General features: G+C 46.8%; 3 protein-coding genes across 9 annotated transcripts; 1 reads left to right on the forward strand and 2 right to left on the reverse strand.

Annotated features, from left to right (window-relative positions):
* PIAS3 (protein inhibitor of activated STAT 3) lies at positions 1 to 27,550 on the forward strand. 6 transcript variants are annotated; one of them, XR_009734871.1, is made up of 15 exons: positions 698 to 821; positions 2,733 to 3,150; positions 3,310 to 3,394; positions 3,637 to 3,687; positions 3,923 to 4,013; positions 4,727 to 4,861; positions 5,067 to 5,172; positions 5,871 to 5,944; positions 6,079 to 6,239; positions 7,534 to 7,667; positions 7,748 to 7,916; positions 8,053 to 8,186; positions 8,388 to 8,425; positions 12,841 to 12,952; positions 27,248 to 27,550. XR_009734871.1 is itself a non-coding variant. In XM_061408684.1 (14 exons), the coding sequence occupies exons 2-14, from the start codon at positions 2,736 to 2,738 to the stop codon at positions 9,214 to 9,216; spliced, it is 1,860 nt and encodes a 619-aa protein (XP_061264668.1). In that variant the 5' UTR covers positions 1 to 109; positions 2,733 to 2,735; the 3' UTR covers positions 9,217 to 10,119. The 6 variants fall into 6 exon arrangements, 4 of the variants coding, with proteins under 4 accessions (XP_061264668.1, XP_061264658.1, XP_061264648.1 ...); XR_009734873.1 differs by lacking the exon at positions 27,248 to 27,550 and adding an exon at positions 13,047 to 16,269; XM_061408684.1 differs by lacking the exons at positions 698 to 821; positions 12,841 to 12,952; positions 27,248 to 27,550 and adding exons at positions 1 to 109; positions 8,950 to 10,119.
* On the reverse strand, positions 7,351 to 12,858 carry NUDT17 (nudix hydrolase 17). 2 transcript variants are annotated; one of them, XM_061408710.1, is made up of 8 exons: positions 12,436 to 12,858; positions 12,089 to 12,275; positions 11,830 to 11,855; positions 11,587 to 11,679; positions 11,234 to 11,332; positions 10,875 to 11,011; positions 10,350 to 10,502; positions 7,351 to 7,903 (listed from the first exon to the last, which is right to left on the reverse strand). In XM_061408710.1, the coding sequence occupies exons 1-8, from the start codon at positions 12,625 to 12,627 to the stop codon at positions 7,882 to 7,884; spliced, it is 909 nt and encodes a 302-aa protein (XP_061264694.1). In that variant the 5' UTR covers positions 12,628 to 12,858; the 3' UTR covers positions 7,351 to 7,881. The 2 variants fall into 2 exon arrangements, with proteins under 2 accessions (XP_061264694.1, XP_061264705.1); XM_061408721.1 differs by lacking the exon at positions 11,234 to 11,332.
* On the reverse strand, positions 14,694 to 26,403 carry POLR3C (RNA polymerase III subunit C). The gene is made up of 14 exons (XM_061408700.1): positions 26,257 to 26,403; positions 25,395 to 25,650; positions 25,099 to 25,284; positions 23,947 to 24,035; positions 21,870 to 21,974; positions 21,647 to 21,739; positions 19,682 to 19,762; positions 19,383 to 19,434; positions 18,826 to 18,886; positions 18,235 to 18,385; positions 17,368 to 17,469; positions 17,207 to 17,256; positions 16,633 to 16,782; positions 14,694 to 14,843 (listed from the first exon to the last, which is right to left on the reverse strand). The coding sequence occupies exons 1-14, from the start codon at positions 26,401 to 26,403 to the stop codon at positions 14,765 to 14,767; spliced, it is 1,602 nt and encodes a 533-aa protein (XP_061264684.1). The 3' UTR covers positions 14,694 to 14,764.
* Positions 27,551 to 27,576: the final 26 nt, after the last annotated feature.

Raw genomic sequence — 27,576 nt, forward strand, 5'->3', positions numbered from 1 at the left:
CTCCAGCCGTGCAGACCTTGGGAGCAGCGCCGGGCCCCTTCCCCCCCCATCTCCTCAGCTCCCCCTCTGAGCGTCCCGAGCCCCCTCCCCGCTCCTTGCAACTGTGCCGGTAAGTCCCACTCTCCGCACGAAACTTTTTGCTGGCGAATTTGAGCCCTACCGCGGGACCATGAGATACAATGTAACCGGTGGGGGGGAGGGGGTGAAGAATTGAGAATAGCCGTCTTGAAATAAACTATTCACGACTCTCATGCGTCCCTAAAATGGATCAGGTCTCACCCATTTCCCGAGTTGGTGGAACTCTTGAATTTGGCTGGTTAAACTTGTAGATAGGGAGATGAGGGGGTTTGCTCCAACTTTGCTCCCCCCTCCCCCATTTGTCTGAGATTAAGCCCTTCTCGAGACTTTTCCCTCCATATCCCAAGTATCTTTGGCTTTCTCAAAGCTCATCCCTTCCCGACTCCGGCGTGGCAAGGCCCCCCTCCCCCAGGTACTTCGGGTTCACCTCCTCTCCCATGCCACCGGGGACCCCGCGATCCTTCGGGCGGCACACTCCCTCCGGGTCTACGGGTCTGGCACCGCGGCCAAAGACGTGCAGCGGCTGGGTCCGGCTGTGGAGGGAGGGGCTGAGGCTGGGGTTCGTCCGAAACACGGCGGGCGGGGCTGGGAAGGGGAGGTGTAGGGGGCCGGACGGGGCGGAGCAGGCGGCATTTGCGGCCGGCGCCGGGGTGGAGAGTTGTGCGCCGGTCCCTGGGCCTGAGCTTCGGCTCGGGCTCGGGCGCCTGCGATGTCTCAAGATGGCGGAGCTGGGCGAATTAAAGGTACCGGCCCCCTCCCCCATCCCCATCTGGACTGAGCCCGGCTGTACGCCGAGTCTGGGAAGCGACCGAGACTGGGTGCTGAGGGCTTGGGTGGCGGCCGGAGACGTGGTGGGGACTGGCTGCTGGGGGTGGTGAGAAGTGGCTGTGGGCGAGAAAGGGGCTGCGCGGGGCTCCGGGGGCGGGGCCGCGGGGCAGATGTAGGGGTGGGGCCGAGGGGAATTGCAGCTGTTGGGGGCCGAGGCTCAGGGGGCGGGGACGCGGGGTAGAAGTCGAATTTGGTAGTAGGGGCAGATGTAGGGGTAGGGCGGGGAGGAAAAGCTGCTGTAGAGGCAAAGCGGGCGAGTCGATCGAGGCCTAGAGAGGTGACAGTAGGGGGCAGATGATGGGAATGGGGCTGGGGGGCCGATTACCGGGAGGCTCCTGGGGGAAAGGCGCTGAGAGGATAGAGACTTTGGGGCTGCTGTTGGGATCTGAGCCTTGGGAAGTACCAGTAGGTGGCTGAGATCTAGGGGGCGGGGCTGTACGGGGATAGATCGAAGGGGTGGGGCAGAAGCATCCTGGAGGCTGAGAGGAAGGTCCTGCCTTAGTGAATCGGTATCTCTGGGCAGAGAGAAAGTGTGAGACTATGGGATTGAAAAGAAGAATTTCTTGACAAAGCTAATGGAAAAATAAAGACAGGACCGAGGAGATAAGGATGAGGATAAAGGTAGAGGAGCAAGTTTTTAATCATATTCCTCAAAAGGGGCCCAAAGCCATAATGCCTCCATAAGAATTGCAGATGATTAGTAAGATCGGCCTGTGGCAGGGTCTCCTGGAGATTCACAGAAGTGAGTCCTCTAAGCGGAGAGCTTACCACTACCAGAATCTTGAGGATAAATAACCATCTTGCAGAATCTTTAAAAACCATGGGGTTCACCCCCTTGCCTCCTGGCTTTATTCTGCCTTTTGAAATGGAAGCAGAGTCATGGGAAGGTCTGAGGTCTAGTCACTGGTTCCAGCTTCCTAGGAGAGTGTGCAGTTCTGCAGTCTGGCTCAGGGGCTGATCACCTTCTCTCCATTCTTCCAGGGGCTCTCTTTAGAGCTTTCCCCTTGTTTCTTCCACCCCTGTGGAGGAAGGGAAGAATCACTTACTTTCTCTGGGTAGGAGAGAAGCAGGTTATTAGTTCCTGGCAGATGGAGTAAACAGGTAAACAGGAAGGATACCTGGACTCCACAATTCACTGTTAACCCCTCACCCCAAGTTTTGGTCCTGTTTCTCTCCCAGAAAAAATAGGACTGAGGGGTGAGTGGTTATGTAAATAACACCAAGAAAAGGTTTGGGAAGTTATGAGCATTGAACCCTGACCTGGCCACAAAAGCTTGGGGAAAATAGCTGAGGTAGATTAAGGTGTGGAGAGGAGTTGATTTTGAGGCACAATCCTCCAGCCACCTGGCCCCTTTCTTCCCTGTGGGGCTGTGTGGCCTGAATCCTCTTCTCCCCCTCCTCCCTGTCTCCTGTTCCCTTTCAGGAGGCTAGGATGGGTCTGAGAGTCTGAGAAAGAGCAAGAGAGGAGATAAGCGGCTTAAAGGAGGGTCCAGGCTCAAGGCAGGGTGGTGGTAGGCTGTAGTGGACTCAGAGTTGTGCTGTAGGGTGGCATGCACCCTGCCCCCACCTGGTCAACTGACGGGATGGGGAGACAGGATTGCTCAAGCCTGGGGGATAGTGGAGAGGTGACCTCAGGGTTGCTAGAATGGGACTTAGATGTCCTTTTGGCTAGGTAGGCAGTTTGGCAGTAATCCACTGGCTGCAAAGCATCTTTCAGATCAGTGCTGGAGGGAAAGCGCATTGCCCACCTAAAAGCTCAGCCCCAGTGTCTTTGGCAGGACAGGTCTGTGCAAGATAGGATCCTCAAGCTTCTCTGATCTCCACAGCACATGGTGATGAGTTTCCGGGTGTCTGAGCTCCAGGTGCTCCTCGGCTTTGCTGGCCGGAACAAGAGTGGACGGAAGCACGAGCTCCTGGCCAAGGCCCTACACCTCCTCAAGTCTAGCTGTGCCCCCAGTGTCCAGATGAAGATCAAAGAGCTTTACCGCCGACGCTTTCCCCGCAAGACCCTGGGGCCCTCTGATCTTTCTCTGCTCTCCTTGCCCCCTGGAACCCCTCCTGTAGGCTCTCCTGGTCCTCTGGCTCCCATCCCCCCGGCCCTCTTGGCCCCTGGCACCCTGCTGGGCCCCAAGCGTGAAGTGGACATGCACCCTCCTCTACCCCAGCCTGTGCACCCTGACGTTACCATGAAACCATTGCCCTTCTATGAAATCTACGGGGAGCTCATCCGGCCTACCACCCTAGGTATGGATCTTTATGGTCCCTGGGTCTTCCTGGCCTCCCTGCCTCTTCCTCAAGCCTTTCTTAGGCTTTTGTCCTGTGCGCTCAGCACACTGGAATAGTGGCCACTTCTGTGGCCACGTGGGCATGGGCTTGGGAATAACTGTCCCTTTGTGTCCTCAGCATCCACTTCTAGCCAGCGGTTCGAGGAAGCGCACTTCACCTTTGCCCTCACCCCCCAGCAAGTGCAGCAGATTCTTACTTCCAGGTATGTCTCTTTGAGTCCCCCTGCCTCATCCTTGGGTGGTTACCCTGAGACTCTGCTCTCTGACTTTCTTCTTTTCTTTTTTGCCCCCTTCTCACCATCCTCCTGCACCTGCTCTGTCCCTCATTCTCTTGTATGTCTCGTCTCTATCCCCTGGACATCTAACTCTCTGTTTCTCTGTTCACCCCTGTGCTACCCGCCAGGGGCCACACACTGACATCTCTCCTTCTCCCTCCCTGTTTCAGAGAGGTTCTGCCAGGAGCCAAATGCGATTATACCATACAGGTGCAGTTAAGGTGAGTTGATGCTGTCTCCCAGCAGGTCTCCCACTGAGGGTGGGAACGAAGTGAGGGTATGCGCACTCTTTATTAGGAGATACCCCTGCTCCGTCACACCCGCCTGGAGTTCTTGTTTGGAAGCTAAAGGCTACAGATACCCTTGATTGATTTTCTGAGATTGCCTACCTCTCTTTGTCAGATTTTGTTCCAGAAACTGCCTCCCATACTTTCATCTTCTCTTATCTGTTACCAGGTTCTGTCTCTGTGAGACCAGCTGCCCCCAGGAAGATTACTTCCCCCCCAACCTCTTTGTCAAGGTCAATGGGAAACTGTGCCCCCTGCCGGTAAATGCTCTTCTTCTTCTGACAGTCGCCCTCTCCTTGTTTGAGTTCTTCAATGTTAGCTACACATCTGTTATGAAAGAGATGTGCCTAGCACAGTGCCTGACACATAGTAGGTGCTCAGTTTACTGCCTGAATCGATATAGTCTGGCGAGAACTAGGATAGGGCTGAACAAAGGTTCTCTTAGAACCCAGAGGAGGGACGTTGTTGTTGTTCAGTCGCTAAGTTGTGTCCAACTCTGCGATCCCATGGACTGCAGCATGGCAGTCCTCTGTGTCCTTCACCATCTCCCGGAGTTCACCCAAGGTCATGTCCATTGAGTCAGTGTTGCCATCCAACCGTCTCATCCTCTGCTGCCCTTTTCTCCTTTTGCCTTCAATCTTTCCCAGCATCAGGAGGGATATTAGTTCAACCCAAAGACTCAGAGAAGATTCTCAGAAGTGATGATCCTAGAGTTGAGGGTTAGAAGAAATTGGGTATCCCTACTCTTCCTTTTTAAGAAGGCAGTGAGCAGGTTCCTTTATCTTTGGTCAGTGAATAAGCTCTCCTTTTCCCCCAGGAATGAACCTCACTCCCGACCCTAGCTAGTGCCCCAGTTTTTTGAGTCACTGAATGGGCCCCCATCTCCTTGGTCAGAGAATGAGCTGACCTTTTCTCCAGAAAGTGAGTAACCTAAGACAAGATGTGTTGACCAGTCCGCCCCTCCCTCCTCCAGGGTTACCTTCCCCCTACCAAGAACGGGGCTGAGCCCAAGAGACCCAGCCGCCCCATCAACATCACACCCCTGGCTCGTCTCTCGGCCACTGTTCCCAACACCATCGTGGTTAACTGGTCGTCTGAGTTTGGACGGGTGAGCATGGTTGAGACAGGGAGCCTGGAGAAGCCTGCAGGGAATGAGAGGGAACCATCAAGTGTCTTGGGCTGGGGAAATATCCATCTCTTTGTGGGTCTCTCTCCCTTAACTTGCTGTCTCTGGCCCTTGTGTAACAAAGTGGAGATGGTGGTAGTGGAGGTGTACAATGCAGAGGCTAATTGTTTCTCCCACCTCCAAGTAGAATTACTCCTTGTCCGTGTACCTGGTGAGGCAGCTGACGGCAGGGACCCTGCTACAAAAACTCAGAGCAAAGGGCATCCGGAACCCAGACCACTCCCGGGCACTGAGTGAGTAACATCTTGCCCCTCTTCCCTCGACCCAGATCCAGTTTTTCCTGGCCCTCTGGCCTTTATAGTTAAACTTATACCCTTCTTGTGACAACTTACCTTGTTACCTTTTACATGAATCCTAAAACCCTTGTGGTACCCCTCTTACCAGTCTTTGTGGTTGAAAAGTGGGGCCACTCCAGGCTTGAGTGACACTCTTGCATTCCCAGTTCTACATCTGCTTTGTACCTCACAGACCTTAACTGTTAGAATATGGGTTCTCCAGACTAGAAAGAGTCTTTTTTAAACTTAAAATTTTAATTTATTTATGGCATGCATGTTTAGTTCCCTGACCAGGGCTTGAACCTGTGCCCCTTGCAGTGGAAAAATGAAGTATTAACCACTGACCACCAGGGAAGTCCCTAGAAAGAGTCTTAAGTATCGTCTACTCCAACCGTCCTGGCAATGCTTCAATTCCCTCTAGGTCGTCTCTGCCAAAGATGCTGAAGATTAAGCATCTTTAGGGACTGGCAGATCCCCTTCCCCCACTTAGCCTTCATAATGCAGGTCCCAGGCCACCCCCATATGCTATCTCATAGGCCCCCAAAGCCTCTCTCCCCAGCTGCCTCTGTCAGGGCCATCTGCTTCTGGCTTCAGCATCTCCCGGGGCTCTCTCCAGCCTTGCTGACCCTGTGGCTCTGGCCCCACTCTTGTTTCAGTCAAGGAGAAGTTGACCGCTGACCCGGACAGTGAGGTGGCTACTACGAGTCTCCGGGTGTCACTCATGTGCCCGGTGGGTACCAGGGAGAGGAGAAGGGGCAGGAGGGGTGGCATGAACTTCTGGACGCAGATGAGGGTTCGTAGGGCGGTAGGCATAAAGCTTTCTGGGACATGGGGACTCTGACCAGAGAACTTGTCTTTCCTCAGCTGGGGAAGATGCGCTTGACTGTCCCTTGTCGCGCCCTCACCTGCGCCCACCTGCAGAGCTTCGATGCTGCCCTTTATCTACAGATGAATGAGAAGAAACCAACGTGGACATGTCCTGTGTGTGACAAGAAAGCTCCCTATGAATCTCTTATCATTGATGGGTAGGACCATTCTGCATTCTGCTTCCTTTTACTGAGGATATCTGCTAGGACTGCCCCCCGTATATATAAATCCATATCAATAACTTACTTCCCCTCCCTTGAACCTGCTTACCTGTCTATTTTATAGAAATATTATCTATCTTCCCACATTGAGGACTCACTACACATTGTGCTGAGAACTTTGCATGCCTTATCTCACTGAAGCCTGTGAGATGCCGATAACCCTGTGAGATGGGTACTGTCATTATAGGGGAGGGAAGCTGAAGCCTAGAAAGATGCAGTATCTTGCTCAAAGTTAGGGTAAGTGATACGAACTGTTACATAGAACAATTACCTGACCTCTTACTGTACATAGCAGTCAGGTTCTTCCGAGGGCCTGGATGTGCTGATCTAGTGAGTCTTAACTCTCTTCCAGATCCTCTGTTACGGTTCTTGTTCCCAGTGCCTTTTTTGAGGTGGTTTATAGAGTTCTGTATAGAGGGCTTTCTTGGTGGCTTAGTGGTAAAGAATCTGCCTGTAGTGCAGGACACCTGGGTTCAATCCCTGGTCGAGGAGATCCCCTGGAGAAGGGAATGGCTACCCACCCCAGTATTCTTGTCTGGGAAATCCCATGGACAGAGGAGCCTGGCAGGCTACAGTCCACGGGGTCACAGAGAGTGGGACATGACTGAGCGACTGACACTTTCATAGTGTTCTGTACCTCTGCTGCTTCTGTCTTGTTCCTAGTACCACACGAAACAGATTTTTTAGCATGTGTTTATTTTAAAACTTAGCATTTAAAGTTTTCACAGCTCTTTTATACACCTTGGGCTTCCCTCATAGCTCAGTTGGTAAAGAATCCACCTGTAATGCAGGAGGCCCTGGTTTGATTCCTGAGTCGGGAAGATCCCCTGGAGAAGGGATAGGCTACCCACTCCAGTATTTTTGGGCTTCCCTTGTGGCTCAGCTGGTAAAGAATCCACCTGCAATGTGGGAGACCTGGGTTTAATCCCTGGGTTGGGAAGATCCCCTGGAGAAGGGAAAGGTTACCCACTCCAGTATTCTGGCCTGGAGAATTCCATGGACTGTATAGTCCATGGGGTCACAAAGAGTCAAGACACGACTGAGCAACTTCACTTTCACTTTCTTTATTCACGTTGCTTTGATTCCAACAACCCAGAGAGGCCAGGAGGGTGGATAACAGCCCTAATTTACAGATGAGGAAACAGGTTCAGGAAGGTGAGTCCCAGAACTCCGTGGCCACTGTTCCAGCCACCTCCCAGCCATGTGAATTCCCATCTTTCCTCTCCCCCAGTTTATTCATGGAGATTCTTAATTCCTGCTCGGATTGTGATGAGATCCAGTTCATGGAAGATGGATCCTGGTGCCCAATGAAACCCAAGAAGGAGGCATCTGAGGTTTGCCCCCCGCCAGGGTATGGGCTGGATGGTGAGTGACCCCTTGTCCCCCAGTTGAGCTAAGTCTTGTGTGGCTTCTTCTCTGAGACACAGTCTTCTTACCACCCACAGGCCTCCAGTATAGCCCAGTCCAAGAGGGCAATCCATCGGAGAGTAAGAAGAAGGTTGAAGTTATTGACTTGACAGTAGAAAGCTCATCAGATGAGGAGGACCTGCCCCCGGCGAAGAAGCACTGTCCTGTCACGTCAGCTGCCATCCCGGCTCTTCCTGGAAGCAAAGGGTATGAAGAAACAGGCTGAATCTATAGCACAGGGCACAGAGGGAAAAATCAGGAATGGGCAGACCCTGGGGCAGAGAGGGGACTTGGGATGCTGAACTGGGTGAGGGCACCTGTGATTCCATCTCTTCCCCCACAGAGTCCTGACATCTGGTCACCAGCCATCTTCGGTGCTGCGGAGCCCTGCTATGGGCACGCTGGGCGGGGATTTCCTGTCCAGTCTCCCACTACATGAGTACCCGCCCGCCTTCCCCCTCGGGGCTGATATCCAAGGTATGACACGGATCACAGCATGGGGCCCTGGCCTGCCACGTCCTCCCCGAAACCAGTTCAGAACCCTTGCTCCTCTTCAGAGCTTTTTGGCTATTTTGCAAAGGGCTACAATCCAGGGAACTTCCTTGAGTTTGTGTGTGTGTGTGTGTGTGATGAAGTGTTTCGATAGGAGGTTGATTTTAATTTTTCTTTTCCTACCAGGTTTAGATTTATTTTCTTTTCTTCAGACTGAGAGTCAGGTAAGTGGTCCCTTCTCCACCTCATATCTCTGAAGCTTCCTCTCTAGGCACTGATGGGGCCCCTCATTTTCCCGAGACCTAAGTCGGCTTCTTCATGAAGGGCGGGGTGGTACGGGCAGTTTATTTCCCTCGGAGGCCCCGCCTGGGACTTCCTCAGATTCTCACTGGAGTCTTCCTCTGTCCCGTTACTGTTTGTCTCTAGTTTTTGGTGTAGTTCTGCTCTTGTCTGCTCACCCCCCACCCTGCCCCCAACCCACGTGCACTTGAGCGCCGTGGCTGCCCTAGCCGGACATTCCACACATTTCAGACGCCCACAGGGCTGAGCTGGTGGGGCTGTCTCAGGGCAGGGAAGAGGGCTGGGGTGTGGGGGAAGGAGTCAGAGGAGAGCTCTCCTGCTTCTCAGAGAACTCTTCGGGATTCTGAGGGGTTGATTTATCCCATATGGTATTTGTGAGATGGGTGACTGGGAGGCGGGTAAGGAAGGTCCGGATAAAGTCTTACACCACACTCTTGCTTCCTCCCAGCACTATGGTCCCTCCGTCATCACCTCACTAGATGAACAGGATGCCCTGGGCCACTTCTTCCAGTACCGAGGGACCCCTTCCCACTTCCTGGGCCCGCTCACCCCCACGTTGGGGAGCTCTCACCGCAGCGCCACGCCGGCACCCCCTCCTGGCCGTGTCAGTAGCATTGTGGCCCCTGGAGGCACCTTAAGGGAGGGCCATGGAGGACCCCTGCCCTCAGGTCCCTCTTTGACTGGCTGTCGGTCAGACATCATTTCCCTGGACTGAGTCTCCCAACACTGAACAAGTATGCTGTGGAGTCTAGACTCCTGGCCACTCTGACCCCTTGGGGCGGAGGCAGGGGAGCTTTGGTCAATGGCCAGAAATACCTTCGTGGACGCCGGTTTTTTGGCCTTATCTCTGCCTGACGAGGCTAGCACCCAAAGGGTTAATATTTAACCTCTTTTTCAGGACATTTGGGGTCTGCTTTTGGAAATGTTCTTTGACATCCAGCACATTCCTTTGGGTCTGTTAATCTAGGCAGTGGGAGGCAGATGGGATGGGATGTGAGTTGGGGAAAGGGCTGAGTCCTCAGCCTTGACTGTCTAGGGCCTTGTGGGGAAGGGGCTTTTCTCGTGTCCCCCAGATACCCTCTCTTCCCAGCCCCCACAGCCGGCTCTGCTCCCCTGCATCCATCATCTCTTCGTGTCCATTCCGTTTTCTTTGGCCAAACAGACAGGTGGAGTAACTGAGATAGGCAGACACATGGACGGAGAATTCTATTTTGGGTTGCAGATCTTTTGTGCGTAAACAAGAAAAACCAAAATATTCCAAAGATGACCTTCCTTGCCTCCTACTGCCCAGTATGACTAAGGAGGAGATAAGGCCTTAGCCCGGATCCCCAGGCGTTTGGGAGAAGGGCCTGGCTGACTGCCTGGGTCTCTATTTATATATTTAAGTTCACAACGTTGCTTACGCTGACCAGCCTGGGGCCTGAGCTTCTAAAGGCTGGTGGCCCTGGGGTTAGGTCTGGCTCATTCTGCACCTTTCCTGGGAGGTGGGAGCATCCTTGTGCTCTCGCCTGTCTCCCTTTTCAGGCTCCTCTGGGGCCCAGGATCTATGTTGTAATTTTACTTTTTATTTTCACAGTTGTAGCAAAGTTCTTACCCATAATAAAGGTTGTGAATGTTCTGTGAGTGTCACGGAGGTGGGCTGGGGAGGTGATTAAGCACTCGGCTTTCCAGATCCCTGGTGTGGGGAGGTGGGGAGGGAGGTCCACGCTCTGCTATCCCTTGCTGGCCCTGGGTCCAAGTGAGCTCCAGGTGTTACACTGAGGACTTGCCAGGGCAGTTGTTCTTTCTTCCTTTCTTTGCCCCTTCAGCCCAACACCGTGGAGCCCTTATGTCCTTCCGCATCCTTACCTGCCCAGATGTTGCAGCCAAAGCGTGAGGGCAAACTTGGTGCCAGTGCTGACCCTCTCTCTGCTGTCTGCCGTGCCCGGGGTTGTCCGCAGCAGGGTGGATGTGGGCAAGGCCAGAGGCTGGGCTCCTCCATTCTCTTTTAGTTCCACTGCACTGCAGAACGACAGCTCCTGTCTGGGCTGTGCCTTGTGGCTTAGCCCCACTTCCATATCCATTAGGTCATATGATCCTCCGAACCACCACAGGAGAGGGGTGGGTCGGGGGGGTTAACCTCATTTTACAGAAAGGAGGGTAAAATGACTTGCCCCAATGAGAGTGTGGGACCGAAACCCAGGTAGCCTATTAGACAGGAATTCTTGGGAGTATAATAGGCACTGTCTTTGATCTATGTGCTCTCTTCATTATCAGTTGACCAACTCCGTCCCTAAATCTCCCCCACAACACATGTCTTCCCCTGAGGAGGAGACAGAAGGTAAACTTCTCAATGTCTATGTGTTGGAGGGACAGGGAGAAGTTCCTACTTACGGTACAGAAGATGGTAGGTCCTGGGGAAGATGTTTGGGGGTCTCTGTCCCATCCTCTGTGGCAGCCACTGCAGCTGCTATGTCTGGTCCCAGCCACATGAAGGCACTCACCTCTCCTGCATTTGGTTGAATCCGGGCCTGGGGCCAGACATGTTGATGCTTTAGTCATGGCCTCTCTCAGAAGACCTGTTCTTGATCACAGCCTACCCACAGGTGGAATGGAGAGACTTGGAGCAGGGACAAAGGAGAGGCTATTGTATTTCGTGGTTATCTCTGACTTTCCCCGCACCTTAGTCATCCTTGGAACCAGTCTTTCTGGGCCTCCTCAGCCCCATTTCCTTTGTCTACTGCCAGCCCTACCTGGAGCTGCTGCTGTGACTCCTGGGAGATGACAAGTAGGTAGAGAACGATGTGATGGTATTTGGGGAGACCCCAGCTCAGCTTAGGGGGGTAGGCAGACTAAGAAGAAAAAAAAAGAGAACTTCCTGTCCCTTTTTGAGACTTTGGAAATGCAGCTGAGGGAGTGGAGAGTAGAAATGGTGTAGGAGGGACATGGGTAAGAGTCATGGGATTGGGGACTCCAAACCACCCACACTCCATCAGTTTCCCTGTGGTCAAGGCAAGTAGGGCTGTTCTGTGGGCTTTGGTGGGTTAGTAGTTATTAAGTGCTCTTGGTTAGATAGGAAGGAACCTCTCCCAGGCCCCTGTCTCACCTCCCATAACCCCAGAGGGACCCAGGAGAACTGGCCCTGGGGCAGCTGGAGTCCACTCTCCTCCCAAAGCTCTCGAAGCCCCCCATCCAGCAGCTGGGGGTGAGAGGATAGGAGGTCAGAGAGGCCAATGCCTGGCTCCTACAAGTCCTGTGTTTGCCCTTCCTCCAGCCCACACCCCATTGTGGTCCCAGACAGGGTCTCTCCTTCAGCAGAGGGTGCGGTCTGGCTCAGTTGATTGGTTACCTCTTCATCAGGTTCCACATGCCCACCTGCAACAACAGTGGGACCAGTCGGTGAAAGGTGGTGTTCCTGTCCAGGGACCCCCACTCACTATTCACGCTTGCCCCCTCCTCCAGTGGACACAGATGCAGTTGTAGCCCCTTGTGATTCTGGGACCTACCACACTTCTGGGCCTACTTCTGTCATTGAGACTGGGAAAAGAGCTGTGGGGTAGAGGCAGATTTCTTTCCTGGACATTGGGCCTTGTCCTCAGGTCACTCACCTGGGGGTACCCAGAGGTTGGGCGAAATGTTGAGGGTGCTTGTCCTTCGCGTCAACAAGACAGTCTGGTCGCTGGACTGCAGAATGACCGCCACACCCAGATCCACACCTCGACCTTTCGGGGGCAGCTCAACCCCCGGAGCCCTGGGCTGTTGGTCCAGGGCCGCAAAAGGGCAGAAAGGCGGTCGCTGGCGGGAGGGAGCCACTGGGGTTAACATCGCAGAAGAGACAAGGAACTGGAGGAGCCCGAGGCAGGTGACCGGCCCAGGCCTCTCGCCTCCAGCTCCCACCCTCTCCCGGTCCCTTCCTTCGGTCCTTCACCCGCCCCATCGCGTCCCCTCTCTCCACCTGGAGCGGAAGCCTGGCCGACGCGCCTGGGAAAGGCTTGTCCGAGAGGACCAGTTGTCCCCGCTTCAGGCCGCAGTGCGTGGGCCACGGCCCGAGCCCCGACCCGGCGCCCAGGAGGCCGCACACACTCTGCGCGAAGCTCACCGACTCCGGGCGCCCGGAGAGGAGTAGCAGCACCCGTGCCGCCGCCATCACGGGCTGCGGCGCGCCTGGCGCCCTCTGGTGGCCCAGCTGCGCTTCCCCTCCGAGCCTTCCGGCGGCTCGGAAGGAAACCGGGCTTCCGGAACGTCCCAGGGGGAAATTGAGGGAAGAACCTTGGGGATGATCCAGGAGTATAATAAATAAATGACAAAGCGGAACGCCTCTAAATCCTCAGCTCCTTTTGTCCTCCCATCTTCTGTTTAGGAAAATGATCCCTAGACTGAGCGATTTCTGGACTCATGTGTCATTTCCCACCAGGCATGGGTGGAACTCTGTAAGCAACCTTCCAGGACACTCTGCACACCTGTGCTAGCAGGTAACACCTCGGATTAATTACATCTATCTCTTAGCCAGACACCCAGGAAACATTCTTGACACCTTCTCTTTCTTTCTTTTCACTCAAATGGCAGCCAAGTCCACCAGATTCTACCTCCTTGAATGTTCTCAAATCTGTGTCTTAATCTCCAGCCTCCGGTGCCCTAGTTCAAGTCTTCCTCATATTCTGCCTGATATATTATTACAAATCTGTACGTAGTCCATCCTAAAAGAAATAAGTCCTGAATATTCATTGGAAGGACAGATGCCGAAGCTGACACTCCAACACTTTGGCCACCTGATGCAAAGAACTGACTCATTTGAAAAGACCCTGATGCTGGGAAAGATTGAAGGCAGAAGGAAAAGGGGACGACAGAGGATGAGATGGTTGGATGGCATCACCAACTCAATGGACATGAGTTTGAGTAAACCCTGGGAGTTGGTGATGGACAGGGAGGCCTGGTGTGCAGCAGTCCATGGGATCACAGAGTCAGACACGACTGAGTGACTGAACTGAGATAGTCCTGCCCCCACCAATTCATTCTCTACAGTTCAGAGTGATCTTTCCAAAACACAAGTCTGCTCATCTTGCTTCTCCATGGTCTCAGGATAAGCTAAGCTACTTACCACAGCATAGCAAGGACCCACCAGTCCTTGCTCCTGCCTGTCAATTCTGGCAGGACTTATGCTGTTTTCTAGTCATATCCTATTTGTGGGTCCCCTAAGAAACAGGCTCTGCTTCCCTCTGGGGTCTTTCCCTCTTTCACCTGGTAAATCCCTATCTTCCAAAATACAGATTGTGTCACTTCTCTTTGCCTCCTTTCTTGCCTGACCCTTCTCCCCTTTACTTCTATACTACAGCCCCCCAACACATCCTTGTACTTATTTGTCCCCTTTCATTATGTTTGTGCTCGAGGCTATTCATCTTTGCATCTTGGTACTGGGGATGCTCAAAAATGATGGTAAGTGTCTTGAAGGCAGAGATGGTATTATATTAAGAGTTATCTTTGTATATTGTCTCTACAGTTAATTGGGATTCCAATGTTTAACGAATTAGGACTAACACTTGGTAGGAGCAAACTGAAGTGATTATGAAATAAGACCTAACTGTTTTAAATGAAATGAAGCTGCTGGGACAAATTATACCAACTAATCATCTATCCACAGTACTGAGAGAGGGAAGTTACAATTGCCAGTTTTTAGGAATAATGGTGAAGAGAAAGGCAGTGATTTATTGAGTGCTTATCATATGCCAAGCACTGTGCTAAGTTTTACACACATAATTTCAGATGTGTTAGAAGCCCAGAGCTGGCAAATATGACATTTATCCATAGATTCTAGTATGACTGCTTGGGCCAACCCACCTACTAGCCCTACAAATAGATTTTATCCCCCTCTCCGTGGTAGTCTTTCACATTCTCTACACTGTGTGTGTGTTTAATATTACAGTTTAACAAAGTAAAGAACAGGTGCAGCTTTTTGAAAATGGGATAAAAAGCTTAGGAAGAAGTTTTTCTGTCAGGGATGTTCAAACACAGCTTTAGCTAACTTCTTGGTGGGAACTGATACATCTAATAGATGATTAATCTAGTTGATTTAAGGTTCTTTCTCCTGCCAAGATTTGATGAGGATAGAATATAATGATGGTTCTAAAACAGAATCAGCAAACTTGAAAAAAAGACAGGTTACACTCTTTCTGGTGTACTCTGGGTGGTAGGGAGAGGGAATGTCAGCACAGAATCTGGATTTTCTCCTACTCCTTTATTCTTCCAATCCCCTCAGATCTTTGGAGGAAGACTTTTCTTCTGGGTCACTATCTCTTCATGGTGCTTTCGATGTATGACTCCAGCAGGAAGATGGTTTCATCCACCTGGATCTCACAGGCATCCAACCTGAGTGAAAAAAATGAGAGCATTTGTCCAGACTGAACATTTATCAGCATATTTAAGATTAGAGGCTGGACTGGTTACCCTCAAAAGTACTGGGCAGAAAGCAAGAGAACTAATAGCTCATTCTCCTGTTGACCAAGCATCTCGTATGTGCTAGGCACTGTGGAAATTGCTGAGGGTTCAAAAAACAACACCTCTGTCCCAGGAGAAGTTATAGTCTAATTTGCAAGGAGGAAAAAGCACATGTTAAAGGCACAGGTGTAAAAGGACTTGAGTAAGTGAAGTCGCTCAGTCATGTCTAGCTCTTTGCGACCCCATAGACTGTAGCCTACCAGGCTCCTCCGTCCATGGGATTTTCCAGGCAAGAGTACTGGAGTGGGTTGCCATTTCCTTCTCCAGAGGATCTTCCTGACCCAGGGATTGAACCCAGATCTCCTGCATTGTAGGCAGACGCTTTACCGTCTGAGCCACCAGGGAAGCCCTACAGAAACTAAACGTAACAGAAATTCTAAATAAAGCTGAGGTGAGTGGAGGAGGAACAGAACATCTTGAAATAAGATGTATCTAGTCAGGCTTCTTTACTAAAAGTAGTTCCTGTGTTTTAGAAAATAGGATTTGCCCTGCAGTGTGTTTAAATGTATTTTAAAATAGAAGCTGAGAGTGGCTGAGGCTGAAAGTGATTAGGAATAGAAGGGAAAACCGCTTCTACTCTGATAATACTGATAAAAATCATCCATGAAAAACCCATACTGAGCATCATACTTAGTGGAGAACGACTGAAAACTTTCCCCCTATGATTAGGAACAAGACAAGGATGCCTGCTTTTTACTTCCATTCAACATTTCACTGGAAGTTCTAGTCTGGAAATTAGGCAAGAAAAACAAAAGGCATCTAAATTGAAAAGGAAGAAGTAAAGCTATTTCTAATTCACAGATAACATAATCCTATAGACAGAAACATCTCAAAGGATCCACAAAAAACTTACCACATCTAGTAAATCAATTGGCAAAATTGCAGGATATAAAATCAACACACAAAAATCAGTTCTATTTCCATACACTGGCAATGAACAATTCAAAAATGAAATTTAAGCAAACACTAAAACAGTATCAAAAAAGAATAAACAGGAATAAATTTAACCAAAAAAATTATAAGACTTGAATACTGAAAACATCATTGAAAGAGATTAAGGAAGAACTAAGTAAATGGAAAGACCTTTCATATTCATGGGTTGGAAGATTTAGTATCATTAAGATGGCAATCTTCCCCAGATTCAAAGCAATCTCTCTGACGGTCTATGGTGAGGAGTGAAAGGAAATGAGGAAGAAGGGACAGGCTAGTATAAGACCATGAAAGGACTTGTATGTTATGCCAAGGAGGCTGGTCTTTACGCTGTACACAAGAAGTCAATAAAGCATTTAAAGTAGAAGAGTGCTATTATCAATCCCTTTAAAGAAACTAACTTTGAAAGCATTATAAGAAATGGCTTGAAGGGGGAGGTGACTGCAAAGGTCTGGGGAAAAGGTGAGAAGGGCGTGCGTGGAGAGCAAGATGAAAGGCCAGATTTGGGACACGCTGCTCAAGTAACATCAAGAGTCGTGGTGAACATGACAGAGACAGAGAGAGAGGAGAGAGAGAGGGAAGAGAGGAGAGGAGAGAGAGAGAGGTGAGGGAGGAGAAGCTGAGAATATCTTCAGAAATTTGAGCTTAGTAAAATAGGTGGATTAAATTCTGTTGATTGAGGTGAGGAGGAAGATAGTTTCAATGTAGCTTTGAAGTCTGTGAGGCTTACTTGTTGACGTTGCGCTTCAGGGTCTCTAGCTGCTGGCGTTCGGGGGCTGTGATCATCTCCTCTATTTCCTGGAGCTGCGCCTCCTCTGCGCCTGTGGCCTGCATAGATGCAATGATGGCTTCTACCCGCTGAGACTTCTCTAGTAGACGCCTGTCAGAACAACACAACTCTGAGGCATGTCCCCTAGCCCTGGAGATTCTTTCATCCCATAGACCTGGGGCATAACTCCCCCTTTACCATGTTCCTGGTCAAAGTGGACAATGTCACTCTCTAAGGATGTTTCCTACAAGTTTAATTAGAAATGTGACTTTATTCCTGAAACTCTTGCTGCTTCTCACTCGTACTTAAAAGTTTGGTGCCAGTTTATATGTTGCCCATAAATTTAATCTGCAGAACTATTTCACTGGGGATATCTGACAAGTGTATACAAATGCATGATTATGCCAACCTAAGCCAATAATTCAGTGCAACCAGACAGGTTATTATCTCTATTGGTTTCCATTTCTATAGAAAATTTCCCCGTAAGCTTTTTGGCCTTGAAATATGTAATTACTGAGTTGAAAATGTTACTCACTTGTTTTCTTTGGTTTCAAATTGTCTCCTTTCTATTAAGTTGGCTACACTCTGAGGAGAGAGAAGAAATGCACAGTTCTTTCTGTATAAGTAGCTCAGGCACAACAGCTAAAGGGGGCGTGAGGGCGAGACATCTCTGTAGAGGGAATGGGGAGGAGTTACCTTGTAGCACCTGTGCAGCAACATTCGGGCAGCTGACAGGATGTTCACAGTATATAAATAGAAGGTCCGGGATGGGGCATGGTCTGGTGTTTTGGGAATTTCCTATTTGTTCACAGAAAGAAAAATAAGAGACATTATACTTTCCTTCAGAACTGGCAAAGTAAATACCTGTGCCATCTGGAGTTACTAAGCCCTTTCTTTCACCTATATTCCCTCTTCCCCAGTCACACAGCATCTGTGTTTATAGCATAATCAGCCATAGGGAGGGCTGGGATGTCCTGTTTTTCCCTTTGATTGTCAACATCCTGAGTGGGGAAGAAAGAGAAGGCGCTTAACATTTACTGAGCAACTCTTATGTGCCAAGTAGACTGTATTTGATTTTTACAACAAACTATATTATTTCTGTTACCTCCATCTATCACCATTTTGTAGGTGGGAAAAAGGACGGTAGGTAAATTGCTTAGTGTAACTGGGTGATAGGCAGAGCTGTGATTCTGATTCCAAAATCCATTCTATCTTACTTCCTTTTAGGGTAGAGTACATAGCTCTGCATGCAGTGAGGACCCAACAGATGCTATTGATAGACTGACTGGTAATAAACTTAAGACTTGAGGAAAGGATAAATCATAGGAACAAGGAGCTAAAGAAAAAAAGGTACAGTGATTCTGGGGTGATTTCTTGGCTCTGCCTCTTTTTTACAAGGCCAGATAAAGCTCCACAGTTATCTTGCAAGTGCTTGGTATGTCTTTGTCAATCTTTTTTTTTCTTCTGTCTCAAAGATGGATACAGAGTTTGTTTGAGGTTCAGAATATTTGCTTCAGCAATTTCTCTCATCCATCACCTCTGCTGGTTGGCAATTATTGTTACCTGCAGTGATATGAAATTTTCTGAGAGCATCTTATAAAGCATATCCTTTGCCTCCTTTGCTGGAATCATTGCAAAGTCTTCTACCTGCTTCTGCTCCAGGTGTTTCTTTTGTAAAACTAGACGGAATATTCTGGCACAGCGAGATCCAAATCTGGAAAGGAATAAAGGAAGCAAATGGCAGGCCAACATAAATTAGCTTTAGTTCTTAGTCACAGAGGGTTGTTTAGTGTCTATGTGTGGAGCAAGGACCTGAGAGGAACAGCAATCAGAGAATTCTTCCTAACTCCATAGATCAATGACAATACTGCTAATCATAAGAGTCACCAACTGCTGACTCGAATGCCTCAGTTCCTGCATTTGTAAGGAAAGGTGTTAGGAAGGCTGATGAATTGGCATCCCTGGGAATTAAGCAGCAGGGTATTTGGGGTAAAGAGCAGTAATAGATGGGACCCATAGTGGTCCAGTGGAAAATGGGCAAGATGTGCCAGGTGTGCCTATACTGGTCGGTTACCTAATGATCAAATCACTTGTTCAAATGGGGTGTGGAAAGGAACTACCTGACCCCCAACCCTTTCAGGGTAACCGCCTTACCTCTCTTGTACGACGGACTCCAGAGTGGCCGTGGCTAGAGATCCTAGAGCCTTATGCAGGTCTTTATGTAGAGGGTAAAGGTCACTCCATGATGTTTTGGCCTGGATATTGCGCTCTTAGTTTTATTCCCAAGTATTTAATTTAAAATTTAAATACCGTTTTGTTTTTCCATTAGTCTCATTTATGTTATTTAAGTATTTCAAAACCTTAATTAACTAAAGGTGCTTAAGTCAGGGTTTTGCTTAACTAAAATTTAGTTGGTTAAAAGTCTGTTTTACTTCTTTATCATCAGTGTTTTAGTTCAATTTTCTAACTTACTTAGTATACTATATGCGTGTGTTAGTCGCTCAGTCATGTCCAACTCTTTGCAACCCCATGGACTGTAGCCCACCAGGCTCTTCTGATTGCGGAATTCTCCATGCAAGAATACTGGAGTGGATTGCCATTCCCTTCCCCACTTAGTATACTAAATATCATCAAATCTTTCTTAAAGTCACCCTTCTGTTTCATAGTTCAGGCTGCCTGACTATTAAGGAAATAACCACCCATAAGGATACTGATGACATACATTCCTCCACCACTGTCGCCAGACTTTCCAACAAACTCTAGCTATTAAAAAAAGAGAGAGAGAACTTGTGTTATCTGAATGGAAAGTCCAGTGATTCTGTTTCCAGAAGAGCAAATCTGGTTGAGTTGGTAGGAGGAAGCTCTCCCATCAGGCGATGGTAGAGAAATTGTCTGAGCTGGCTAGGTAGAGAATGAAGCTGCAGAAGACTGCTACTAGTTATCAGTGGCAGAAATTAATCCTAAACACAATAGAAAAAAAAAAAAGAAAAAGAAAAAAAAAAAGACTTACTGGATCATCTGCCAGCAGAGTGAGATACTGATCAAGAACTTGCTTAGAGATGTTATAGCCAACAGGTAGGGATCTGAAGATCTATGGAGCAAAAAGACACAGTGAAAATGAGTTTGGGAACTTAGAACTGGTGACATTGCTGAAATAAAGATGTTTTAACTTTAGATATCACAAGTATAAAAATGTCCCAAAGCACAGCAGCATTGTCGGTAAGAGTAAAAACTGGAAAGAATTCACATGTCCAATAGTAAGGAGTTCATTAAAATACAGTATAGCATGGCCACATTAAGTGGAATGTGATATGGCCATTATAAAGAATGAGATAGATCATGAAAAGGAAGTTTATATATACTGTCATATGAGAGAAGCAAGTTTAGAACAGTTTGCAGAGTATAATCCCTTTTAAAATTTTTGTTAAAAAATATACATATACCTACATTTAAGTGAGACTATATATAAGAAGTCTGAATAAAGATATGTATCAAAATACTGACAAAAATCTCGGGTTGGGATTATGCAAAACTACATATGTATTTAAACTAGAGTATGTTACATACAAGAAGCACAGATCGTAAGGATTCAGTTTGATGAGTGTTGACAATTTTATATACCCATGTAACTGCCATCTACAAGATACAGCACTTGCCTGCCATTTCTGAAAGTTTGGGGAACTACCACTTTGAAAAACTATATATTTCTAGGGACTTTCCTGGTGGTCCGGTGGCTGAGACTCTGTGCTCCCAAAGCAGGGTGCCCACGTTTGATCCCTGGTCAGGGAACTAGATCCCACATGCTGTGACTAAGAGTGTGCATGCTGCAGTGAAAGATCCTGCATGCTGCAACAGAGATCAAAGATCCCACCTGTAGCAACTAAGACCTGGTGCAGCTAAACAAAGAAATCTTAAAGAAGAACTATAGATCTCTAAAAACAGGTCATATAATTATTTTTGTCATTGGAAAAACATTTGTATTTAAATTTTTGTTACAGAATAACTTAAAAAAATTTAAACACTGTAAAAATACAACTATATTTAATATGAATAAATATTGGTATGGTTAAAAAGTAACAATATAAAGTATTTGATATATTAAATATTTTTTATTCAAAACTTAATAAAACATTAAAAAATTAAAATATATATAATATACTGAAAAAACAAATACAAGCAGCCAAATAATATCCTGAGCACTAAGGCTCAGATTCTAAGCAGTGAATACTTAGAACAATTAAGAGTAATCTGTACCATATATATATATACAACAAAATACTACTCAGCCATGGATTAACCTAGAGGTTATCACAATAAGTAGAGTAAATCAGAAAGAGAAAGACAAATACTACACAGTATCATTTATATGTGGAATCTAAAATATGACACAAATGAACTTATCTACAAAAAAGAAACAGACTTACAGAGAACAGACTTGTAGTTGCCAAGAGGGAGGTGGGTAGGGGAGGGTTTGGATTGGGAGTTTGGGATAAGCAGATGCAAACTATTACATATAGAATGAATGAACAACAAGGTTTGCTGTATAGCACAGGGAACTATATTCAATATCCTGTGATAAACCAATAAGGAAAAGAACATGAAAAAGCAAAGAATGTGTGTGTGTGTATATATATATATATATATATATATAGATATAAAACTGAACCACTTTGCTGTATAGCAGAAATTAATGCAACATTGTAAATCAACTGTACTTCAATAAAATATATTCAAAATGAAAAAAAAAAAGAATTACTTGTACTTTGACTAAAACAGTGGTTTAGGGTTTTAAAGGTTGAATTCCCAAGAGACCAAATATTTCAGTACCTACCACCTGGGGCTAATCACTGTCCCACCTCAAAAGGCAAAAACCCTTTCTTTCAAGGTCCAGACCTTAACCTAATCCCAGGCTCTACGTATAATTATAACATCCAAGAGTCTGTCAGAAAACTAGTATAAGAAGCATGAAGCTCACCTCGTTGGAAGACAATGGCTGGGTGAAGGGGGCACCAGAGGGAGTGGTGACCTCACTCATCCGGAGCATGGTCCTCACGATCTCACTACTGGTCTAGGTTTGAACAGTGAACTGGAATTCAGAATTCATTCTGCTGTGTGGGCTCTGGCTATATGCCAGTGGCCACATCTGGTAAACAGTGTAATGTTCCTGATAGCCACTGTCCCACCCACTTAGATATCACCTGGTCCATCCTGTTGGCAACTGCGCTGACAATGGCTTGGTCACGGAAGTGCTGGTGGAATCTGTCAAGGTTGGCCTGCCAATAAATCCCATCATCTGGAATGGGCTGAGGAGAAAAGTATTAGAAAGAAACATTTAGATACAATGAAGTTTTCTAGGGAGGAGTTTGGATTTCACTGTTCCTTTTCCTATACAGTAGTGACTAAATTGGTTGGAGAAAAAAACCATTCAATTGTGTGGATTTAGTGAAGTGAAGGTTGCTCAGTTGTGTCTGACTCTATACAGTCCATGGAATTCTCCAGGCCAGAATACTGCAGTGGGTAGCCTTTCCCTTCTCCAGGGGATCTTCCCAACCCAGGGATCAAACCCAAGTCTCCCACATTGCAGGCGGATTCTTTACCAGCTGAGCCTCAAGGGAAGCCCAATCGGAGGTCTACTTTTCTTTATCCTGTCATTACCTTATTTTAGGCTCTAATGTTGACTCACTTGAATGACTGTAAGTAGCCTCCTAACTAATTTTCATTTTTTTTTAATGAACACTATAAAAGAGGATAGTTTGGTTTTCTGTTTTTAATCTTTTTCTTTTTGCACTGTTCTCCCTGTTTCTCATAGAGCTGTGCTTTTCCAGCTTTGGGGGTACAGTCCCCTTGAAGAATCTGAAAAAAGCTATGAGTACTCTATAGGAAAATGTACATATGAACAAGTACAGGTAGACTCTCTGAAATGCATCCATGAAGTTGTACAAGTTATGAACCACTGTACTATTGTAACATTTCTAAAACTTAAATCTAGCTACTTCATTCACCTAAAATTCATCAACTCCCCCTTATCTTCAGGGTGAAGTGTAAACCTCTTAGTCGATCAAAAAATATTTATTGATGTTAGGCTAGTATTCCAGGTACCAGGGTCAAGATATTGTCCTCAAAGAGTTATAGTCTATTGGGAGTGCAAATAATAAATAATTTTATCTACCTTTAAATGCTGTGAAGATGAAATGGGAAAATGTGGTAGAGAATGGAATAGAGAGTGGGCAATGGGGCTCGAGCTCTTAAAAAACAGCATTTGAACTGAGATCGGAATGATGAAAAAGAGGCAACTACATGAAGATCTTGAAGCAGAAGAAATCCTAGGGACGAAAGCCAAAAGACTAGAAGAGCAAGTATGACATATTTGAGGGACGGAAGGAAGAGCTGAGATTAGAGAGCCTTGTCCCCAGCAGATCACGCAAAGACTTAGTTTATGTAAGGGATAATAATCCATGGTAAAGATCTGGATTTCTTCTAAGAGTAATGGGAAGTTATTAAAGGAGTCAAAAATCAGTGATGGGTTTTTTTTTTTTAAAAGAACAATTTAGCAAGTCATTTTGGCTCTTATGCAGGTATGAATGTAGGAAGGGAGACCACTTAGGAGAGCGCTGGTGAAATCTTGACTACAGTGATAGTGGTGTGGACTAAGGTGACTGGGAATGGTAAGAAACAGTCAGATTTGAATTGATTTTAGAAATTGGGTTGACAGGTTTTACTGTGAGGTCAGATGGCTCCCAGGACTTTGGTCTAAGCAAATGGTATCCTAGGTGGTTGGTCTTGGTGATGTTCCTAAGATGAGGAAAGCTTAGGAGGGAGTAGATAGCTAGGAATGAGAAATCAATTACTCTGTTTTAGTCATACTACTTTTGGGATGCTTATTAGACATCTTTATAGGGATGCTGAGAAGGCATTTGAAGGTAAGAGCTCAGGTCTACACATATCTTTCTAGACTCATTTGTGGCCACTTATCCCTGTGGGTCTCTACAGTCCAGCCACAGTGATCAATTTAAACTTTTTCTAGGCCCTTTATTTGTGCATAAGCCACTACCTCTGTCCAATGAGGTTAAGCCTCAGAAGGGAGACAGTAATGGACAGTATAGAGACAGTAATGGAGTGCCCTCTTTGTTAGTCTGTCCCTGGCCAACATTTGATCAAGTTCATAATCCCACTACTTCTCAACCCAAGAACCTTGAAGCTCTTCAGGGCTTGGTATCTCAGTGCTCTTCCTGGCTGGTCTCAGGGTGAGGACTCCAAGTCCAGAAGCATCATTACCTCTTTGTTATCTGTGGTCTGTTTTGGTCTCTTGGCCTTGGGCTCCCCAGTAGCATCTTCGTCAGACGATCTCCTCCTTTTACCTTTCCCTGCCAAACATAACAGGCGCACTGATAGGCTACATCTCCTATGATGACAGGAAATTGTGGAAGGTGACAGGTGTTGCTATCCCAAAGACCTCTGTAGTGGCCTCTAGGCAAGAGATGTTGAGGAGACGGAGGAACTACAAGAAATTCAAGTTAATGATGAAGTCATCTGAAACTCAATGTGTTCAAAAAGAAACTCATAGTCTCTCTCCCTCAAATTGCTCCTGTTCCAAGGCTTCCTTTCACAGTGAATGGTACACTCATCCTTCCATGTACGCCAGCCAGGTGTCATTCTTGATTTCTGTTTTCCTCATCCCTTCTATGCCTAATTATTCACTGGTTTGTCTACATTTACCTTTGCCCCCTCCTTTCTGCAGACAGAAACATATTTTTAAAATGCAAATTAGATGATGTTACTTCCTCTAAAATCCTTTAGTAGTTTTCCTTCACATCTACGATAAAGAACAAGTGCTCTATGAGATCTTGCATGATCTATTCCCTGCCTATCTCTCTAACCTTATCGTATGGCTCTCTTTCCTTTGCTCTCTATGCTTTAACTACACTGATCTTCTTTTAATTCCTCAAATATACTTTTTTTTCTCTCACTACATACAATTCCTTTTGCCAAAAATGCTTATCCTCTGTACCTCTTCACACCTTACCTCACTGACTGGCTCCTACTTCTGCTTAAAATCTTGGTTCAAATGCCATTTTCTCAAAGAAGCATGTGCCCTAAACTCCCAGGTAAATCTGGTCCCCTGTTATATATTTTCATAACACTCCTCACACTTTTCATACTTTCTCTTCACAGTACTAATCACAGTTTGTTAGTTATATATCCATGAGACTATCTGATTAATGTAAGCTTCCTATACTAGACTCAAGCTCCATAAGTGCAGGGACTATAATGTTTTTTTCATCACTTTATACCACAGTATCTGGCATAGAGCAAATCCTTGGTAATTGCTTCATTGATTAAGTCATTCATTTAACAATCACTATGAAACTTTCATGAAAGAATCGACAATCAGGGCAAGTCACAGATCTCGGGGTCAAAATTCCTTACCTATCAAGCTCAGTTTAGGAACCAGGTACATGTCCTTTTCACTGACGACAAGAGTGGGGGCAGGTGGTGGTGGCCCAGTATCTGAATTCTCAGTGGCAGGCACCAAGGGGCAACGCTGCACAAAGTGTGTGTCCACTAGTCGCACAAATGTGTTTGATACCTCAGCATAGTCCATGGTCTTGCCATCTGTATGACAGGAGGAAACAGGCGAATGAGACGGCCTCAGGTAGCTAAGGGTTCACTCCTGCATCCAGTCAACCTATGCTTTTGTTAACAGCTGTGGATACAGTACTGACCCTCCATAGTCTCTGTGAGCCTATCTGCTACTTTCTTCACGACAGCTGACATTGTCATTTTGCCATTCAACAACAGCTCCTCAACAATGAGCTCTCCAGTGTCACTGTACAGTGTTTTGGCGGTATAGATGTACCGGGGATACCTAAGCATTCGCAACACCCGGTTGCATTGGGCTTCATACTCCACCACTCCACGTTTGTGCACTTGATATATCACCAAGTTGTGCTGGATGAGGACACAAAGGGCTTTTTTAACCTAGAGAGGATACAAAAGAAAGAGAAGAAAAGTCTGAAGATGCAGTTCATTATTGCTGGCAAGTTTTGTCTAACAGTTTCCTAAACATCAAGAGACAGCTGCAAATTGCTCCCTCTCTCCACTGGAATAGTTAGTAAGAATCGAATGTCAGTGGAAAAAATCAGGACGATTCCTTACTATGATGTTCATATTTCCTCCAATCTTTATCTTTCAAAGTACAGTTTACTTCCCCTCTATTATTCTAATTCCTAAAATGTAGTACTGAGATTAATAGACTCATTATGAATAAATGAAGTATGGGACAGGAGGAGCAAAGATTTGCCTAAGAAGCCACAAGGAGCCAGAAGACTTTGAGAAGCAGAACCCTGGGCCCTATGTCTCATTCTCTCTCTCCTCTCAAATAACACCCTTCTGATCCTAGGGCAGACTTTGCTCTTTTCCATTTTGTGGGATTATCCAGTCTCTTACTCATGTCTGACTCTTTGCAACTCTATGGACTGCAGCACACGAGGCTCCTCTGTCCTTGTGGGGCAGGCAGTAACAATATTCAAGGGTAGGTAAAAGAAATTAATGAAATGAAAGCAAATTGATGTGATCCAAACATACCTGATCCAGTGATGTTCCTGTGTCATGGGCAATAACTCTTAGGGGCTGGCTGCCAGTTCTGATTAGGTGGACTCCAATTTTTTCTACAATCTCTCCAAAATGCTCTTGCAGCAACAAAGAACACAGTTTAATTTCTGCTTGAGTCATTACGCTGAGGAGTCTCAGAGCTAGGAAAAAAATAAAAGACAGTATGACAGGAAGTTTTTCTTTTATTTTGGGAGCAGAATTGCTGAATGTAAATTCATGTTCTTTCTAGATGTCAATGTGACAGTAGATATACCAAAAGCCTTAAAATCTTGCATATCTTTGACGTAATTCTTTTGTTTTGGCTATTCTGTTCCAAGGGAATGATAAAAATATGTCACATTAGAATACTGATATTCTAGGAACCTAGTAAGTGATTATTTCAATAAATTATGGTATATGCGTACAATGGAATTCTATGTCAACATTCACAATACAGTATGTATTAGTGTAGAAAATTATTCATTAAGTGAAAGATGAAGGTTACAAAGCAAAATGTAGAGGAAAGTTCAATTATTGTGAAAAACCCCCCACATGCATGCATCAAAAAAGAAGACTGGAAACCTAGGTATAGGAGATTTATCTTTATGGGTTCATATATGATTCTAATTTTCTTGAAAGATTGGGTGTAGATGGTTTTGCGATCTATCACAGACCTTAGATTCTATACTTCATTGTTTCACTCCTATTGGGAGTGAACAGGCAATGACAACTTTGCAAAGTAAGTCAGGAGATAAATGATAGCTTCTCAACAGGGTGTTTCAGATAGAGATGAAGTATGTTGTTAGCAGGGCAGTATTTAATTTTGAAATTTCGATTTCTTGACTAAGTAGACACAAAAAGAAACAGACATGGTTGACTATATAATCACAAGTGCTATCAAACACTGGTTTGTTCATTTATTTCTCTCAATCCCTCAGAAGCCAACCAAGAGTATGCCTTTCAGCTTCACTATTTCCATCCACAGGTCTTTGGGGACACATCCCCAGACCCTCTGCCATCCTCGAAAAGGATTTCTAGGGAGCCTGGCTCCTGGCTCTTCACCCCCTTCCCGCTGGTTCCGGTTCCGGAGTGGAGCCCCGGGTCCAGAGACAGGGCCGCCTCGTTCAGACCGCATTTTCCACTAACCTCTGGGTCAATGCAACGTAACGCCGCCGAGCTCCCCACAACTGCTTTGTGAGGTTCCCGCTGGCCGCCCGGGCAGAGGGGGAGCCCAAGGTCCTTTCGCGCAGGAGCACGGCCACCGACGAGGACCGGCGAAGAGGAAAAACGTGTGCCGATCTGCCCCAGCGTTTC

The sequence above is a fragment of the Bos javanicus genome, chromosome 3, assembly GCF_032452875.1.
Source record: "Bos javanicus breed banteng chromosome 3, ARS-OSU_banteng_1.0, whole genome shotgun sequence".
NCBI classification, from domain to species: domain Eukaryota; kingdom Metazoa; phylum Chordata; class Mammalia; order Artiodactyla; family Bovidae; genus Bos; species Bos javanicus.